At 43.9% G+C, this 18,964-nt stretch overlaps 1 protein-coding gene across 1 annotated transcript; it reads right to left on the minus strand.

Moving 5' to 3' along the window:
* Positions 1–17,334: 17,334 nt before the first annotated feature.
* On the minus strand, positions 17,335–18,297 carry fam181b (family with sequence similarity 181 member B; the record flags this gene model as incomplete). The annotated part of the gene is made up of 1 exon (XM_083696261.1): positions 17,335–18,297. The coding sequence occupies one exon, from the start codon at positions 18,295–18,297 to the stop codon at positions 17,335–17,337; it is 963 nt and encodes a 320-aa protein (XP_083552387.1).
* Between the last annotated feature and the right edge of the window lie 667 nt (positions 18,298–18,964).

The raw sequence follows: 18,964 nt of genomic DNA on the forward strand, positions 1-18,964 counted from the left end.
CATTTCTTTATTACCCCCCGAGTGTATTGTGTATACTTTTCCCACTAACCCTCTCCCTCTACACCGGCAAAAAATCTCCCCATGTGCTTTCTCCCCATTCCTGTTATTTCCTCCAATAGAAGGACACATCGACGCTATACCTCCACTCGCAACCCTTCCAATCTAATCTACCCACCATGCTCAACTGACCATGACCTCACTGTCATGGGAGGACTTTGGAACTGCCAATCGGCGGTCCGGAAAGCAGAGGCTATCTCAGCCTATGCCTGCTTCATGTCTCTCCACGTCCTTGCTCTCACAGAGACATGGATTACACCAGATAACACAGCTACCCCGGCAGCACTCTCTGATGCCTACTCCTTTTCTGATTCCTCTAGACTCCCTGGTCGAGGAGGAGGAACAGGACTCCTCATCTCGCCTAAGTGGTCACATAATGTCCTTCCCCTGTCACACCTGTCCATATCCTCCTTTGAATTCCATGCTGTTTCTATCACCTCCCCTGACAAACTTCACATTGTTGTTGTCTATCGTCCTCCAGGTCAGCTTGGAAGCTTCTTAGATGAGATGGATGTCCTTCTCAGCTCCTTCCCTGAGGACCGCACACCGCTTACACTACTAGGAGACTTCAACATCCAGTCGGAGAAGCTTCACTCGTCTGGAACGCTTGACCTTCTACCCTCCTTTGGCCTTACCCTGTCCCACTCTCCTCCCACTCATAAGGCGGGCAATCAGCTTGACCTTGTCTTCACAAGATCCTCCCATACCTCAAACCTCACTGTTACCCCTCTTCCAGTTTCAGACCATCATTTTGTATCCTTCTCCCTCCCTCTCAAATGCTCACCCTCCCAACCAGTCTCTACCCACTCTGTGTTCTCTCGTCGCGGCCTGCGCACCCTCTCACTCACCACTCTTTCTTCCTCTGTCTTATCTGCCCTACCCTCTGTTGAATCCTTCTCTCTTCTATCCACTGACGCAGCTTCCTCCACCCTCCTGTCCTCTCTCTCCTCATCCTTCGACTCTCTCTGTCCACAGATCTCAGGCCGGCACCATCCACTCCACATGCTCCCTGGCTGTCTGAAACCCTGGAAGCTTGTAGAATAGGGCTCTGGGCAGCTGAGAGGAAATGGAGAAAATCTGGCATTCCTGATGATCTAGACCTTTATCTCTCTCTCCTCCTCAACTACACCTCATCTGCATCAGCTGCTAAAGCCTTATACTACCATTCCAAAATTCAATCCTCTGTCTCTGACCCAAGGAAACTTTTTTCCACATTTTCCTCACTCATCAACCCTCCCTCCTCTGTCTGCCAATGACTTTGTCACCTACTTTGAAAAGAAGGTTGATGACATTAGCAGCTCCTTCCCTCTACCTCTCACCAACAATGCTACCTCTCCTCCCAAACCCACTGCGCAACTCCCAGTCCCTGGTTTATCAGATTTCTCCCCCCTCTCCCCTAAGGATGTTCTAAAGCTGGTCACATCCAAGCAGGCAACCACCTGTCCCCTCGATCCTATCCCCTCCCCCTTTCTCCAATCCATCTCCAAAGACCTCCTTCCGTTCCTTACCACCTTAATCAATTCCTCTCTATCCACAGGATCTGTCCCAGCTGCCTTCAAGACAGCCAGAGTCAAGCCTCTTCTCAAGAAACCAACTCTTGACCCATCTGCTGTCCATAACTACAGACCGGTATCCCTTCTCTCCTTCTTATCTAAAACCCTTGAACGAAAACAACTTTTTTGACCCTCATCAATCCGGCTTTAAAGCTGGGCACTCTACTGAAACTGCTCTCCTCGCTGTCACGGAGGCTCTCTACTCCACTCAAGCTTCCTCCCTCTCCTCTGTTCTCATTGTTCTGGACCTATCTGCTGCATTTGACACAGTAAACCACCCAATCCTTCTCTCCACCCTCTCAGAATTGGGCATCTCTGGCTCTGCACTCTCCTGGTTTGCATCCTACCTGGCCAATCACTCCTACCAGGTGACGTGGAGAGGATCGCTGTCCTCTCCACGACCCCTCACCACTGGTGTCCCCCAGGGCTCTGTCCTTGGGCCTTTACTGTTCTCTCTCTATACCAAATCTCTCGGCTCTGTAATTTCTTCACATGGTTTCTCCTACCACACCTACGCAGATGACACTCAACTTTTTTTCTCTCCTTCCCCCCTTCTGACTCACAGGTGGCAACACGTGTCTCGGCATGTCTTGCAGACATTTCTGCTTGGATGTCAGCCCACCACCTAAAGCTCAACCTTGACAAGACTGAGCTGCTCTTCCTCCCAGGGAAAGCCTGCCCTCTCCAAGACTTCTCCACCACAGTAGAAAACTCTACTGTGACCTCCTCCCATACCTCCTCCCATACAATGGTTAGCCCCCAAACCCCTGCAAGATCACTCCGCTCGTCCACCTCGGCTGTCCGCCTGGCACCGCCGCCTCTATGTGGATGTAGTCGCCGCGCTACTCGGTCACGGCTCTTCACTGTCCTGGCGCCCCGCTGGTGGAATGAGCTTCCCACAACGGTCAGGATAGGAGTCACTTCCGATCTTCTGCCGTAGATTGAAAACCCATCTCTTCAAGCTACATCTTAACAGTCCCTCCTAAAGACCACTTCACCCTCACTACCCCTCCTATACTAACCTAAACTATCTGGCTATGTTTGAAGGTGTTAACAGGAAAAGCAGAGGCTATCGCATCCTTTGCCTCATTTAAATCCCTTCACTTCCTGGCTCTCACTGAGACATGGATCACGTTGAAGAACATGGTTACTCCAGCAGCACTCTCTGCTGCCTACTCCTTTTCTCACACCCCTAGACCCTCTGGTCGAGGCGGTGGCAAAGGCTCCTCATTTCACCTAAGTGGACATTTAATTTTCTTTCTCTATCATATTTGTCCATATCCTCGTTTGAATTCCATGCTGTTTCTCTTACTTTCCCTGTCAAACTTCACATTGTTGCTATCCCCTAGGTCAGGTTGGTGACTTCCTAGATGAGATGGATTTCCTTTTCAGCTTCTTCCCTGAGGATGGCACACTGCTCGCTCTCCTGGGTGACTTCAACATCAAATCAGAGAAGTTTCACTGTTCTGGATTTCTTAACCTTATCTCCTTGTTTGACCTTACCCTGTCTCACTCTCCCCCGACTCATAAGACAGGCAATCAGCTTGGCCATCACTTTGTATCCTTCTCCCTTCCCCTCAAATCCATCCCCTCCAATTCAAACTGAATGGACCGTCTCTGTGGACCCTCTCTCCCAATGTTCTACCTTACTCTGTTATATCGTCCCTACCCTTGCCTGAATCATTCTCCCTTTGTCTACTGATGCTGCCTCCTCCATCCTCATATCCACTCTCTTCTCATGTTTTGACTCTGTCCACTCTCCTCTTGGCCAGCAAGATCCTCTCCTCCCGCACCAAGGCTGTCTGAATCCCTGCAAGCTAGTAGAACAGGCCTTCAAGCAGCTGAGAGGAAATGGAGGAAAACTGACCATGCTGACAACTTAGCATCTAATCACTCTCTCCTCCTGAAGTTCTCCTTCTTTGTGACTGCTGCCAAAGCTTAAATCTAAAATTCAATCGTCTGCCTCTGACCCAAGGAAACTGTTTGCCACATTCCCCTCCCCCTCCCTCCTCCTTCTCTGCAGATGATTAGCAGCTCTTTCACACAACCTTGTGCTAACACTACTACCACAAGTAGATTTGGCTGCGGTTTATTATCTCTTTCCCCTCTCTCTACTGATGATGTCCTAAAACCTGTCTCATCCAATTGTGCCACCTGCCCTCTCGATCCCATCCTGTCACCCCTTCTCCAATCCATATCAAACAATCCTTCCTTTCATTACAACCCTCATCAATTCCTCCCTGACCACTGGCTCTGTCCCGGCTGCCTTTAAGACAGCCAGAGTCAAACCTCTTCTCAAGAAGCCATCACTTGACCCAAAACTACAGACCAGTGTCCCTTCTTTCATTCTTATCTAAAACTCTTGAATGTGCTGTTTATAACCAACTCTCGCATTATCTCTTTACGAACAATCTCCTTGACCAACATCAATCCAGCTTCAAGGAAGCTCACTCTACTGAGACTGCTCTCCTTGCTGTCACGGAGTCCCTCCACACTGCTAGAGCTTCCTCCCTATCTTCTGTTCTCATTCTTCTGGAATTCAGTAAACCACCAGATCCTTCTCTCTACCCTCTCAGAGCTGGGCATCTCAGGCTCTGCAGTCTCCTGGTTTGTATTCTACCTGGCCGATCTTTCATGCCAGGTAACGTGGAGAGGGTCAATGTCCACATCACAAACTTAACCACTGGTGTTCCCCAGGGCTCTGTCCTAGGACCCTTATTGTTTTCTCTGTATACCAAATCTCTTGGTTCTGTAACTTCCTCACACAGTTTCTCTTACCACTGCTATGTTGATGACACTAAACGTTTTATCTCTTTCCCCCTCTCTGACACACAGGTAGCGACACGTGTCTCGCAGACATCTCTGCCTGGATGTCTGCTCTCCACATCAAGCTCAGTCTTGACAAGGCGGAGCTGCTCTTCCTTCCTGGGAAGGCCTGACCTCTCCAAGACTTCTACATCATGGTGGAGAACTCCACTGTGTCCCCCTCCCAGACAGCGAAGAATCTTGGGGTGATCCTGGACAACCAACTGTCCAGTGCAGCTAACAGATTGTAGATTCTTCCTCTACAACATTCAAAGGATACGCCCATTCCTCATGAGAAGCAGCGCGACTCCTGGTCCAGTCATCTCCCGCCTAGACTACTGCAACTCACTTCTGGCCGGGCTCCCTGCCTCCGACATCAGACCTCTGCAGCTCATCCGGAACACTTCAGCCCATCAGGCTGTCTCCCCAAATTCCAGCCCATCAGGCTGTCTCCCCAAATTCTGGTATCTCCCCAAATTCTCCCATGTCACACCCCTCCGCCACACACTTCACTCCCAGTAGCAGCTCACATCAGATTCAAGACTCTGGTGCTCACCTATAGAGTGGTAAAGGGAGCAGCCCCCTCCCTATCTGCAAACGTTGGTCAGTCCCCAAACCCTGGCCCGATCACTCCGTTCTTCCACCTCTGTTGACCTCTTGGCACCTCCATCTCTACGAGGACATAGTGGTCGCTCTGCTCGGTCAAGGCTCTTCACTGTCTTGGCACCCCAGTGGTGGAATGAGCTTCCCACCACTGTCAGGACGGCAGAGTCACTACCGTAGACGAAAGACCAATCTCTTTAGGGTACACCTGAGCTCTTCCTCCTCAGACCTCTGCACCCCCAAAAGGTCTCTACATGCTTCTGCATCACTTGTGCGACTAGTATGCGGTTCACGCTGTGCAACACTGTCGCAAGTACTCTGTAATTCATACTTCTGCGTAGCCTACGCACAGCCTGTGTGCAGTGGTGTCATTAACACTTCTGTACACACTTCTGGTGGCTTTCATATTTAATGGTTGATTACATAATTAATGGTTGAGAACAGCTGCAGTCAAAGTACGGTAGCAGAAGTCAGACTGTACTGTAGGCTAGTTAGGCAAGCTAGCTAGTAAACAAAGAACATGTATTTACCTCAAGATAGTTTGTCTCGGTCGGGCTTTATGAATACTTCCAGCCAGGAGAGCATAACAAAGAAGGTGGGCTTTGTGTGATTCCCAGCCGCAGCTCCACTTTTCTTTGTTTTCTCCAGCTTTCTTTTAATTCGCACAAACTTCTCCCGAATCTTCTTCCAGTACTGTACTCCACCTCCATTCACTAACCAACCAATCAATGGTGTGCAACATTTTCGCGGCAGGTTGCTTGTAGAGAAATCGAGAGAGGTGCTCGACTGCCTGTGCAACCTCCTCTGCAACAGTGGCGTAACCTTCGCGAACCTACGCAGACCCCTTGTCACGTTGTTGTCGATGAAGCTTGAATTGGCTTTAACACCCTACATTACCAAAACTTGGAATACATTTTTTTTTAGTTTTCTTCCTTTCTCTACCACTGTGACTGCCAATAGCACTTGTTCTTATTGTAGGTTTTACTTAGGATGACTGTTGTATAGTTGATTCACTTACTTAAACAAATGTACATATTGTATGTTGCTTTCGATAAAATCGTCTGCTAAATTACTTAAATATCAAAAGTAAAAAGAGAAATGTGCAGAGGAGTGACATTATGGGGGACACTGACTGCAATAGTCACTTCTGGCCACTATTGGTGAAAAAGGGTGCTGTTTCTTCTTTTGCAGCTGCAAGTTTCATTTTTAACTTAATGTAAAACCACATTTTAAGATTCAAGATTCAAGATTCAAGATTTCTTTATTTGTCACGTGCATACAAGTATACAGTGAAATGCAAAGGTGACAGTGCCACAGAGTAGTGCAACAACACAATAAGTTTTAAAATACAATAAAATAAAAATAGAAGTACTAAAAAATATACAGTATGGACAGTATAAACAGTATAAACAATATGAACAGTATAGCCAGTAAGCAATATAAATAGCAGATGGATGATTATGTGTGTGCATATGTGTTAGAATGACAGTGCATGTGTGAGTGACTTGAGGGGGGCACTGGTGGGGTCATCGTTGACAATTCTGATGGCATGGGGGAAGAAACTCAGTCTTAGCCTCTCTGTTTTTGCTGCATGACAGCGGAGGCGTTTTCCTGACGGCAGCGGCTGGAACAGTCCATGTTTCGGGTGGTGAGGGTCCTTCATAATCCTGTATGCTCTGGTCCTACACCTCCTGGTGTACAGGACATGGAGAGGGGGGGTTGGAGCTCCCATGGTCTTTTCTGCCAGGCGTACCACCCTTTGCAGAGTTCGCCTGTCCTGGGCCGTGCTGTTACCGTACCAGACGGTGATGTTGCCAGCCAGGATGCTCTCCACAGCTCCAGAGTAGAAGGACTGAAGGATCCTCCGGGAGACTCTGAATTTCCTCAGTTGCCTGAGATGGAACAGGCGCTGCCTTGCCTTTCCCACCAGAGAACTGATGTGGGTAGTCCAGGTCAGGTCTTCTGAGATGTGGACTCCCAGGTATTTAAAACTGCTCACCCTGTCCACAGCAGTCCCTCCGATGTCCAGCGGTGTGTAGGCCCTTAGTTGTTGTGCTCTCCTGAAGTCCACAATCAGCTCTTTTGTCTTGGAGACATTCAGGATGAGACTGTTCTCCTGACACCAGAGTGACAGGTCCGCCACCTCGTCCAGGTAGCCTTTCTCATTGTTATCTGAGATCAGCCCCACCACGACCGTGTCGTCCGCAAACTTGATGATGGAGTTTTCGCTGGACTTAGCCACACAGTCGTGGGTGTACAGGGAGTAGAGGAGGGGACTAAGGACACAGCCCTGGGGGGACCCTGTGCTCAGTGTGAGTGAGCTGGAGGTGTGTCTACCCACCCTGACCACCTGTGGCCTGGCCGTCAGAAAGTCCAGGATCCAGGCACACAGGGGAATGTTCAGTCCTAGACCAATCATCTTATCAGCCAGTCTGGTGGGGACTATGGTGTTGAACGCTGAGCTATAGTCTATAAACAGCATTCTCACATAGCCCCCCTTCTGCCTGTCCAGGTGGGAGAGAGTGGTGTGGAGGACCTGGGAAACTGCATCGTCTGTAGATCTGTTTGGTCTATATGCGAACTGCAGTGGGTCCAGGGTCGGAGGGAGGGAGGAGCAGATGTAATCCTTAATCAGCCTCTCGAAGCACTTCATGACCACTGAGGTTAGAGCCACGGGTCTGTAGTCATTCAAGCAGGCTGGGGAGGTGATCTTGGGCACAGGGACGATAGATGATCTTTTAAAACAGGTGGGAACTACTGAATTAGCCAGTGAAAGGTTGAAAATAGTGGTGAACACAGGAGCTAGCTGGTTAGCACAGGTCTTAAGTACTCTCCCAGGTATGCCATCCGGGCCAGCAGCCTTCCTAGTGTTCACCTTCAGCAGAGCCCTCCTCACGTCGTGTTCCGTCACGGAGAGTGCTTGCTCTGCCCCAGCGTGTGAACTCCCATCAGCCGCGCTAGCCAGCGCTCTGACGTTGTTGTTGTTAGCCGGCGCGCTAGCGGTGGTGTTGCCAGCCTCAAACCGTGCATAAAAAGAGTTCAGGTCTTCAGCTAGGGAGGCATCTGCACTTCCGGTTGAGGAGGGTGTGTGCCGGTAATCCGTAATAGATCGTAGTCCTCGCCATAGTCCCCTGGTGTCGTTGCTCTCCATCTGCCCCTGCATTCTGTCTGCGTATCTCCTCTTGGCGGCTTTCACCGCCCTCCGCAGTTTGTAGGACTCCGCTTTATACTCCTCCATGCTGCCGGATGCCAGCCCGGAGTTGTAAGCGGCGGTGCGAGCCCTCAGAGCGGCACGGATGGAGCTGTCGACCCAGGGTTTCTGGTTGGGGTAGATCTTTACCGTTGTCGTTGGTACGATGTTATCGGCTAATGTAGAGATGAAGTCCAAGACGGTCTCTGTAAACTCGCTGACATCGCTGGAACTTGATTGAAACATATCCCAGTCGACGTCACTCAGCGCGTCTTGTAGCGCGGCCTCTGATTGGTCGGACCACCGCTTTCCCTCCCTTTTCACGACCGCTACCTGTTGGATCCTCTGTTTGTAAACAGGCATCAACAGAATGGCGCAGTGATCTGATTTCCCAAAGGGAGGGTGGGAAACAGCTTTGTACCCATTCTTAAACTGAGTATAACAATGGTCCAAAGTTCTATCTCCCCTGGTGGCACACTTGATGTGTTGACGGAAGTTAGGCATAACTTTTTTAAGGTTAGCCCGATTGAAATCACCTGTTATTATCATCGCCGCCTCAGGGTGGTTGCTCTGATGCCGGCACAGCGTATCATGTAGGGTCGATAGCGCTGCCTCGGTGTTGGCCTGTGGTGGAATGTAGACGGCCGTGATGATGATTGAGCTGAACTCCCGGGGAAGGTAGAATGGGCGGCATGAGATGGTCAGATGCTCCAGGTCAGCCGAGCAGGACTGAGAAAGCGTCGTTACATTGTTAGGGTTACACCAGTTGTTGTTGGTCATGAAACAAACTCCACCACCCTTGGATTTGCCGGACTCCTCCGTTCTATCCGCCCGGAAAGCAGAGAAGGACTCGGAAGGGCAGACATTTTTACATGTGTTGCTTAAGAGGTGTACGAACAGCAGCATTCAAACTTTCACGTGGTAATATTTTTAAAAGTATAATGACTATCAAAACATTTATTCAACTCAAGTTAGACCTCTGCATGTTATAAATTAGAAATAGTATGTTTTGCATAAAAGCTGTAGGAGGAGTAGCAGTGAGAAGAAAATTAAGTACAATGAATAATAGTAGTGTGTTGGTCAGAGCCTCAGACATGGCGTTTCCTGCCTTCTGTTATGAAAGCAAACTTACACATGAATATCAAACAGACTAGCTGTTCCTCAGCTAAATTTGAGCGGCTTTTTGGTTACAAGTTAATTCAATTTCACATGTAGCTGATGGTCATCACTAGTTGTTCTCTCCTGATCCCCTGCCTCCCTAAATTAACTAACCAGATGGAAGCACTCAGCTAATTGGCAAATCAGACTGTTGGGTTGCAATTGGCCCACATTGTCTAATCTAATCAAATAAAATGAGACATCTGAGTGCCTCTGAATATATATTTCCACTTCTGCATGGGTCACCCCAAGAGATATATAAACATGAGCAATTTACAGGTTTGATTTTACTTTTACTTTTTACCACCACACTCTTAAATTGGTATCATAGGTGATTCGTTTTGTTTCCATCCTAATTGTTCATACCACTGGAAGACACTCAAATCATATATCAATCCTGGTCAGTTAATCCTGGCAAATAAGATACAATCTTTATACTTCAGGGGAGAGCCCATTGATTAACGCTTTTTGGTTCCATGTGCAGTAGAGCCCTATCCACAGGGAGGGTTCTGCATGTCACCCAAAAGGGTCATCCAAACTAAGCGTTCTCCACAAGCTGAATAACTTTTTTAGGTTCTAGGTTTCAGTAGGTGGAACCATGTTTACCATAGTGACACAGTACCTCTTTACTTGACACATAAGGCCAAACACTGATGATAACTGACAGATACAGACACAGACCTTGATTCAGGTAAACTAGATGTCCAGTCTTACACTAAAACAGGGGTGGCCAACCAGTCTGAGACTATGAGCCAAAAAAATTGCCATGGCTACTGCAAAGAGCCACATAGTGCGCACACACACACACACACACACACACACACACACACACACACACACACACACACACACACACCTTGCAATTAAATAACTTTTTCATAATTATAATGTAAAAAAAACTGTGTGGCGAGAGAGTTGTATGTCTGAAACCATTTTTTTCATATTTTCATTTTCTGGGGATAAGATTGCAACAACTTCGCCGATGCATTTCTTTACAAACTCTCCTTCGTTATATGGCTTTTTCGCACGGGCAATGTTCCACGCGACCTGATAGCTGGCCATTGTAACGATATCAGCGTGTTTGGCGAATTTGCGAAACAACTGCGTTTGTTTTTCGGACTGACCTTTCAACATGTTCAGCTTTTGCGTGCGGAGTACTGTACCTTTTGGGAATTCCTGGTCTAAAAAAAATACAAACTCTCCCAATCCTCTAAAAACGTTCGGTGTTCTTCTTCATATTTTCGTTTGGTTTCACTTTTTCCTGCCATTTTGAACGATGATTACTAGCCAAACAATTCAGACATGTCATGCAAAGACCTCACCAGCAAAATCATGAACCAGCGCTGAAGCACTTTTTTTTTCAATTTCAAGGTATGTGATTGGTTCGCTAGTTCAGTGGATTGGTTCCGCTGCTACAGCAATAAGTTAACGTTACTCAACTAATTCACACATTCGGCAGTAGGATGCAGATTTAAACGTATAACTCCCAAATTAAAATGAGTAAAAATATGACAAATACAAGTTAATGTAAGATGTAATGTGTATTCCATTTTTTTATTTTATTTTATTATTATTTATGTTTTTAAATAGAAAATCATTTTTAAAAAGAAGAGCCGCACATTAATGAGCAAAGAGCCGCATGCGGCTCGCGAGCCGCGTGTTGGCCACCCCTGCACTAAAAGCTTGAGACATGACAGTATAATGTCAGTTGTCATAAGCTGTTTTGACTGCAGATTAATATCAGTTATACCATTGACACATTATACATGATGGCAAAATCATTGCGAGCACTCTTCAAATATGGCATATATACCCTTTATATTTAAAATCCCCTTGCTTCTGTTGAAGGTGACAAGGCATGTGCTATGTCATGTTTTAACTCACAATCTATTCATGTGGAGCCCTTTTATTTCATTAGAAAAACATAGCAATGACTAGGCTAATGAGAAGGGATTACACTATTCACTATCAGAGCCTTGAAAGGATTACCTTGAGCATGCTGGCTGGCAGCCAGAGGTTGCACCCAGGGAAATTAATGTATTTCAGTGAAGTGCAGAGATGTACAGTAGTGCTCATTTACAGTGTCATAAAGAGAAAAATAAATTACAGTCATAGTGATGTGCTCAGTGAGAGCATTCTTGGGCATACAGTTTCACTTATTCTTACAGATTTATTAAGTAAGTTACTGTATGCTTGCATTCTAAAGGAAGCAATGGTACGGCAGCAGACTCACATGTTTACTGTCACAATGTTCATTCAACACAGTTTACAGAAACATCAACTTTTCCTAATTCTCTTTTTGTTCTTGGAAGTTGTAAATCTATGTTCCTACAAAGACTGTCTTTGGCACTGTGGTAGTGTAGATATACTGTACTAATAAATGATAATGTTGTTTTGACATTTAAGTTAAAACAGAAGGGGTAGGCTATATTTCAAAAGTTTAACCCATCATTGAGCAATTGATATTCTGGTGCATGGTGGCACCATTTATTTCAGGGCACCATGTTGCAGTATTCCTTTTGAACTAAAATCCTGAGTTGACTAACAGTTTCATCCATTATGTGAAAGCTAGGATTCAAGCTTGTTATGAATTATATCAGCTACAATTTTATTTCACATATCTACATTTGTCTTGCCTCTTCTTCTTGGAATAGGAATTTATAAACTTGAGACAAAACAAAATGTCAAAGTGGCAGTTATAATTTTTACTCCCCTAAAAAAACATCAAAATTGAACCAACCATATGTAACTCTGTAAACAATTCACTAAAAGTGGAGTGCTCAGCCTATAAGGAGATGCAGGAATAACAAGACAAACAAACAAAGAACTCCATTTAATGATCTAATTAGTAATTTCTTGGACATCAGTCAAAACAACTAAACAGGCTAGACACAAGAGACTCAAAGCAAACAAACAAGAGTTCAATCAGAAAACAATAACTAAGAGTAGTACTAACAGAGAGTAGGGAGAACTGAAAGGTGGGTTCCGGTCCCTGCTAATGTGGTTGAGACACTACTTTATGATTCCGACAATTCCTGAGAGAAATAGCATTATAAAGAGAAATAGCATCATAGCAGGTCAAGTTAGCTAGTGGCTAACCATAGAAGAAGACATTTTGCATGGTTATGTACACAAAGAAATTATGGTTTGGTGAATGACCAATGTAGAATCATTCAAGGAAAACTGGAACATAGAAATTGAATAAAATAGGCTATATTTACAGTATTCCATTTGCTATCAGGAGAATTGGAGCTGTCCCTTTGATACTGTTGATTTAGTGGAAGAATATGCATTTGATTTTTTTTTCTATGGGAAAGTTCCAGGACCATTCAGCCAATTAAACTGCTTGATAATTGGATGGCCTATATATCTTTAACAGAATTGGGTAGACACAGGTGTAATTCAGTTCTCCTTCTGAAAAGAGTCATGGGAGGAGAACAAACTGCATTTAGTCAGGATATGAGACCTTGTGATCTCCTGTGACAGACAGCACCATATGAACACAGAATTGGTTGGTCCAGAGGGAGTAACTCTGCCAATCTGCAAGAGAATGTCTCCGTTCATGTTATGATCAAACACCTGTTTAACCTCACTGTGTGTGCGTGCGTGCATAGATGCATGCGTTTATGTGTTTGTTTGTTTGTTTGTTTGTTGGTAATGGTAATGGGTCGATATAATTAATGTCCTTTTCGACACACGTCACTTGTAATAATGCCAATGTCTAACCAAAAGGCCTTTACAATTACCTAATTTGATACAATTCAGGCATGCATTGATATTGAAATGACAAGGTGATACTTGTCCAAAATAGATGTCCTCTAGATGCTTTCCAAAAGATATGCTCTGAAATCAGAATATGTCTGTTAATGGTGTCCTTCATCCCTCAAAGGGGAAGTCTTGAGCAATTCTGAGGGAAGAAATCTGTGAGAGGTAATGGGATTTCATCTGCTCTTAAGCATTATTATTCCTCTCGAGGGATGTGCAGGGGGTATAATACGACTTTCTTTCCGATGGATGATAAGTACATCCTTTATATCTTTAGATTTGATCTTGCCCCCACTAGATGACACAAAAACAGATAGAGTCCTCGTAGTGTGCTGTTGTCAGAACATCCTTGAAAATGTATTCCCTAGAATAGGCCTATGGAATATTTTTCAATTTTCTGGACATTATAATTCATGGCTTAAGACATTGAATAATGATGTTATTATGGATCACCTGTAAATATTATGTTTTACAACTTTAGCACGTACAATGTGTGTATGCCTGGTTGGAAGGCATTGTTGTTTAAAAATGTTATTTAAAATGTTAAATGTCACAATGGAATATTTTCTTTGGTGAAGTGATTTTTTAATTTCCATAACAAGGCTAGTTTGATAGTAAGCATGGTTATTAATATAGGTATGGGACAAATATTATGTGCTTTGCAATAATATATTATGTTACATTTAAAAATAGACATTTAAAAAACATCGCTGATACACCTTCCCTGTACCTGATTATTTGTAGGGTACACATTATTTATTATGCTAGTATCACCATAGTACAGGAGTTATTGGGTGCAACCAAGAGTCTCTGGCAGTTTCTTCATAACATGGGACAGGACTGCCAATGACAATATCTTTCAGCTCTTGTTTTGGTTTCGATTGTATATGTTATATTGTGGTGACAATGAGGGTTGGAAAAAATTTAATTCTGTTCAAAGCTTTTGGGGTAGTGGTTCTTGGAAATCCTCAAGGTAAATAACTATCACTTGAGTAGAGTACTATTTGTTAACATGTTTACAGTGATTCTCTGTGCTAACGTCAGATTCAAGGCAGTTGTGTGCTTGTCAGTGGGGAGGCCCAGCAGGTGGGGAGGCTGATAGGGATTTGTAGCAGTTGTGAGAAATGCTGCCCAGCCTAGAGAGAAAGTGATCTGTCAGCTAAGCAGGGAATGGCTTCTAGAATAAGATTTATTAATATGATTTGCATGAGAGATTTGTGTCAGTCAATTTCAGAGGCATCTGCTGTTGATACAAATGTTGAAGAAGCATTCTCTTTGATATAGGAGAGATTTATGTCAACCACACAGCTTGCAATTGTTATCCTGTAAACAAATACACACACAGATGCAAACACACCTAGACACCCAGAGGAAGAGCATAGATGAATACAGTTAATCCTTTTTGGTTTTTTTGCCTACTGGATTTCATCACTATTATGATTTTGCACAGCACATTAATTTGTCATGATTCCAATAGTATTATATCCTATTTACAATGTCTTCTTAAAAAATGTAGGCCTACAGAAGCAATCGTGTATACGTCACATTCATTGGGATGGAGAACCGTGTCTTTGCACTTACAGTAGAATCAAGTCAACTCACCATTGATGGGGAAAGGTGGAGAAGGCTTGTGAAGGAGAGAGACTTGTGAATGTCATGTTGCACCACACAGTGTTGCCATACCAGTGCCAGAAACAGGGCATACAATACTACAGTAAAGGGGTTAAAGGGGTTAAAGGGGTTAGTGAGAGGTCAAGAGTGGGAAGATTTTAGATCTCCAATGTACCGCAAAGGGAAAGAAACTGTAACATGCAATGTGGTTTTCTCCAAGGAGCTTTGACCTGAAAACTCTCCTCTTATTTCTTTGTTCATCTGACTATCAGGGTACTGCTTACCTCTCACCTCATACTGTGGAGCAAAACCCCCAAGCTGTACATTATCTAGCTCACTTGCATATTTGTCTCTTGTTGTTCTATAAGTCTATGTCAATGGAAATCTTGTTAATCTCTTTGACAAACATTACAGCTCCAATGCACCATATATCAATATATGATACTGTTGTGTGTCCAACAATAATCTGCCACAATCATACAGTCTCTGCTGAGAGGATTAATACGCTGTCTGTATATACAATATACTGTAGGTGCTGGGCCAAATATGATTTTGTTTAGTCTGAATATTAATGGTAAGGTTGGTATGCAGAACAGTATCAACTCCAAAGTAGATCACACATTTGTAAACCATCCTGTGCTTATGTGAGTAAGCATCTTACATTTCTCAATAGGAGAATATTATATTCAAATCTGTGGGAAAGAAATCATGGATGGGCTTGTCAACCATTCATTCCTTTATATCTACTAATTTTCTTATATAAGCCTATGTTTTAAGATGTACACATTGTTGCAATACATCTCTTATTCGCTAAGTTGATGTGATAAAAATGTCTTTGCCTGATTTTACCAGAATGAATGAAGCTTGGTATTTAAAGGCGAATCACTGCCATCTAGTGCATTTATATAATAATACCATGTCAGTCTATGTTTGCATTATCAGTCATGTTGTCTTTCTTTTTTGTGATGTTCTTTATAATACATACTGACATATTAGTATACTTCTAAAAGTGGTTATCCAACTCCATATTCAGTGTTCATGTTCGAAATTGAGCTCTAAACAGCCTAGCAACCTAGTAACTAAAACAATGTGCCATAGTTCTATCCTATATTTTTAGTCTGACCTGGTAAGTGGACATGACTTTGATGACTTCAAACTTCTATTTGATTTGATTGTTTCTATAGCAGATTTCACTCCTTTGTCATGGATTACACAAACATTCAATTGAGTCTGTCATCCATGTCGGATTGCAAAATTAATCATTTTCTCTAATCTCTGTACAGCCAGTAGAGGGTGGTATCAACACATATTCAACCAAAGCTTCTACTCTATTCCTGTCTGTCCTTTGCTTTGGATGTGGGCAGTCATCCTTTCATACTTTGATTACACGTTCATGCAAGGACCCTGTTATCAATACATTTGTATTAGTGTATAATAGCTGTATATCCACAATATCTAACTCCTGTCAGCTCTGCTGTAGACTACTTGAAATAAGGAGACTATTGTTAAACTGCACTTAGTTTTACTTCATTTGTGTAGAATTTATTCACAACACCGGTTGTGCTTATTTACCTATTAAAATATCAATTCATGTAGGAAACAGCAGAAGACACATTTGTTCTGATAGTAATAAAGACCAGCTTTATTTTGTCTTACATTCTCAACATACAACATTTTACATTATGTATAACATATTGGGTTGATAAAAATGTTGATGATTCTAACTCCCGAAACAACAGAAGGTCACCACCAAACGTACCTCTATAATGTACACATTTACAAGCCTGGTGTACACATTATTTGCTAATTCGCCATATTTGCAAACCATTGACCACTGAAATGATGCTTGACTTTAAAAGAGTCACCAAAAGGGGGGAAATTGACAGTTTGTTTGTTTGTTTGTTTGATTGTTTCTACATGAGATTTGGAGATGCCAAATAGCTATCATGATCTTTTCTAACCTACAATGTTAGATGGAAAGAGATCCAGCCCTGAATTTAATTTTCTGTTTTATATAGTTCTTTTTATTCTGAAATAGGAGAACATTTCAAAGTATTTTACCTTGAGGTTTTATCCATGCATGAGTGAGAAATAAATGAGGAACCAACAGGAGCATGTAAATCAGAAGTTGAAGCAATTATATCAAATCTCAAAAGAAAGTTCCAGTCCAAAGGGGAGGTGTTTCAGATCTTTCTAAGTGAGACCAACCTATTCACCAAAACGATACTCTAGTTCAAGTTAAAATCCAGGAAACATTGTACTAATCAAGTGATTGACATCTCAAAGGCACATGGCACATAAAGCATACGTGTCATATCACATATGTTTTGTTTTTTTCTAACATGCTTAGAAAATAAAATAGTCCTTAAAATGTGTTATTCATTTGAGAATGTAGCTAATTCATCAATTATTTCCCTCTCAGGAAAACACTGTTATGAAATGGCTGTCAGGGTTAATAGAAAGTTTTCATGAGGGTGAAGTTCCATGTTGTACTTTTGTTATGAAAACCAAAACTCTTTACTGTTGTTATATTCTGCACCATTGTATTAGGCATAAGCCTTTAACCCTACAGAACTACAAGGAAAGCTTGTCTTAAAGAGAAGGAAAGATAGCTCTGTTGTAGCCACCGCTCAAGTCATATGTGACCTGTGGAACAGAGCTTTCTGTGAAGAAGTTTGGGAAGGCCAGTGTACACAGTGTGTTGTCCTCTAAAGCACCAGACACAGAGTCTGACTGACAGTGCACAGGGGGCTGTACTGAGCCTGTCCGCATGCTCTCCCCTGCTTTCTTAGACGAACCTATGCAAGTACTCCATGGCTCGGTATAGAGGAATCCCCCAACTAAATGGTGGGTGTCGTAGGAAACAGGATCTGGGCCAGCCATCTCCTGCTGGACCCTAACAGGCATGCTATGAAAGAGGTCCTGATCATTGATCATGTTGCTATAATCTGGTCCCAGAAGTTCGAAGAACTCAGCTGCCTCAGGATTGCCCCGTTCCAGGTCCTTCAGGGTCATACCAGACATGGAGGTGACTTTGGAGTTGGCAGGCTCTGTGAAGAACGAGGGGGGCAGGTTGCGATGCCGTAGGGGCGGCTTCTTGGCTTTCTCACCCCTGATGTCCTTTACCGGGTTGAAGAGGGCTGCCAGGCTCTTGCTCTGTAAATTGGCCTGAATCCCATCCCCCCGCTTGGGGAGAGTTTTGCCCTGGAAGGGACTGGGCTGAGTCGGAGGAGAGCCCTGTCTCTTGGCTGGGCTTTGGGCTGTGTTTCCTGGTGTTATAATGCCTGTGCATCTTTTGATCTGCTTCTGTAGATACTTGCGGTGATTAACTTTCCTCTTGGACTTTACTGGTTTGTCAAGTGCCAGTTTGATGTTGCTGGAGGCTGAGTCTATGAAACTCAGGAGGTCTCTGGTGGTCTCCCTGTAGTCCCCCTCACTCTCCACCTCGCCCAGAAGACTCCCGTCCAGACTTTTCTCCATGTCATACTCCATGGTGGATCCAGGAAAACAGAAATTAATGAACTGTGAGTTCATGATTGCAGTCTGAACAGCCATTACTCTGCTAAACCCAACTGCCTCACCTATGGCATCCGCTATGATCTATAAAGTGAAGAGATTCATCAAAGCATGTTTTTTTCTCTTCCAGGGTGGCTTGCAAACCCTTGGTCCTGATGCTGGTAATGCAGCTCTTGTGAACACTCCTGAACAGAACTGAGGGACACTGTTTGAGGAAAGCAGAGAGAGCTTTCAGGGGGCTGGGCCAATGAGGTCAGAACATCAAAGAGGAGGGGCAGAGGGACCACAGGACTTAACTCTTTGCTCACGCCTGACCACCTGCAACTAAGAAGGATTTGTCTAAGGTTCCCTGCTGTGTCAAAAGACAATACCCAGTGGAGAGATTACCCCCCTTCAGTTTAACTGTTTATATGTGCTGTGAACCCAAGACACTTATGAAACTAGAGGATATTACTGTGGCCTTACTATGTTACGTTGATAGTGTTAAAATGTGTTGAAAATACAGTATTTTGTGTTTAAACTAAACCCTTGAGAGTCCTTTCTAGTAAGAAAACAAACTAATTTGAAATATAGAAATGTCTAGTTAAAGCCACAATCCATCATTTGAAAAACAACAAAATGTCAGCCCCGCCACATGAAAATGAGGGATGGGGTTGGAGGAATGTTACCACTTTTAAATTCATAGACAGAACTTTGAATGCAAAGA

The sequence above is a fragment of the Argentina silus genome, assembly GCF_951799395.1.
Source record: "Argentina silus genome assembly, chromosome: X".
Taxonomy (NCBI): domain Eukaryota; kingdom Metazoa; phylum Chordata; class Actinopteri; order Argentiniformes; family Argentinidae; genus Argentina; species Argentina silus.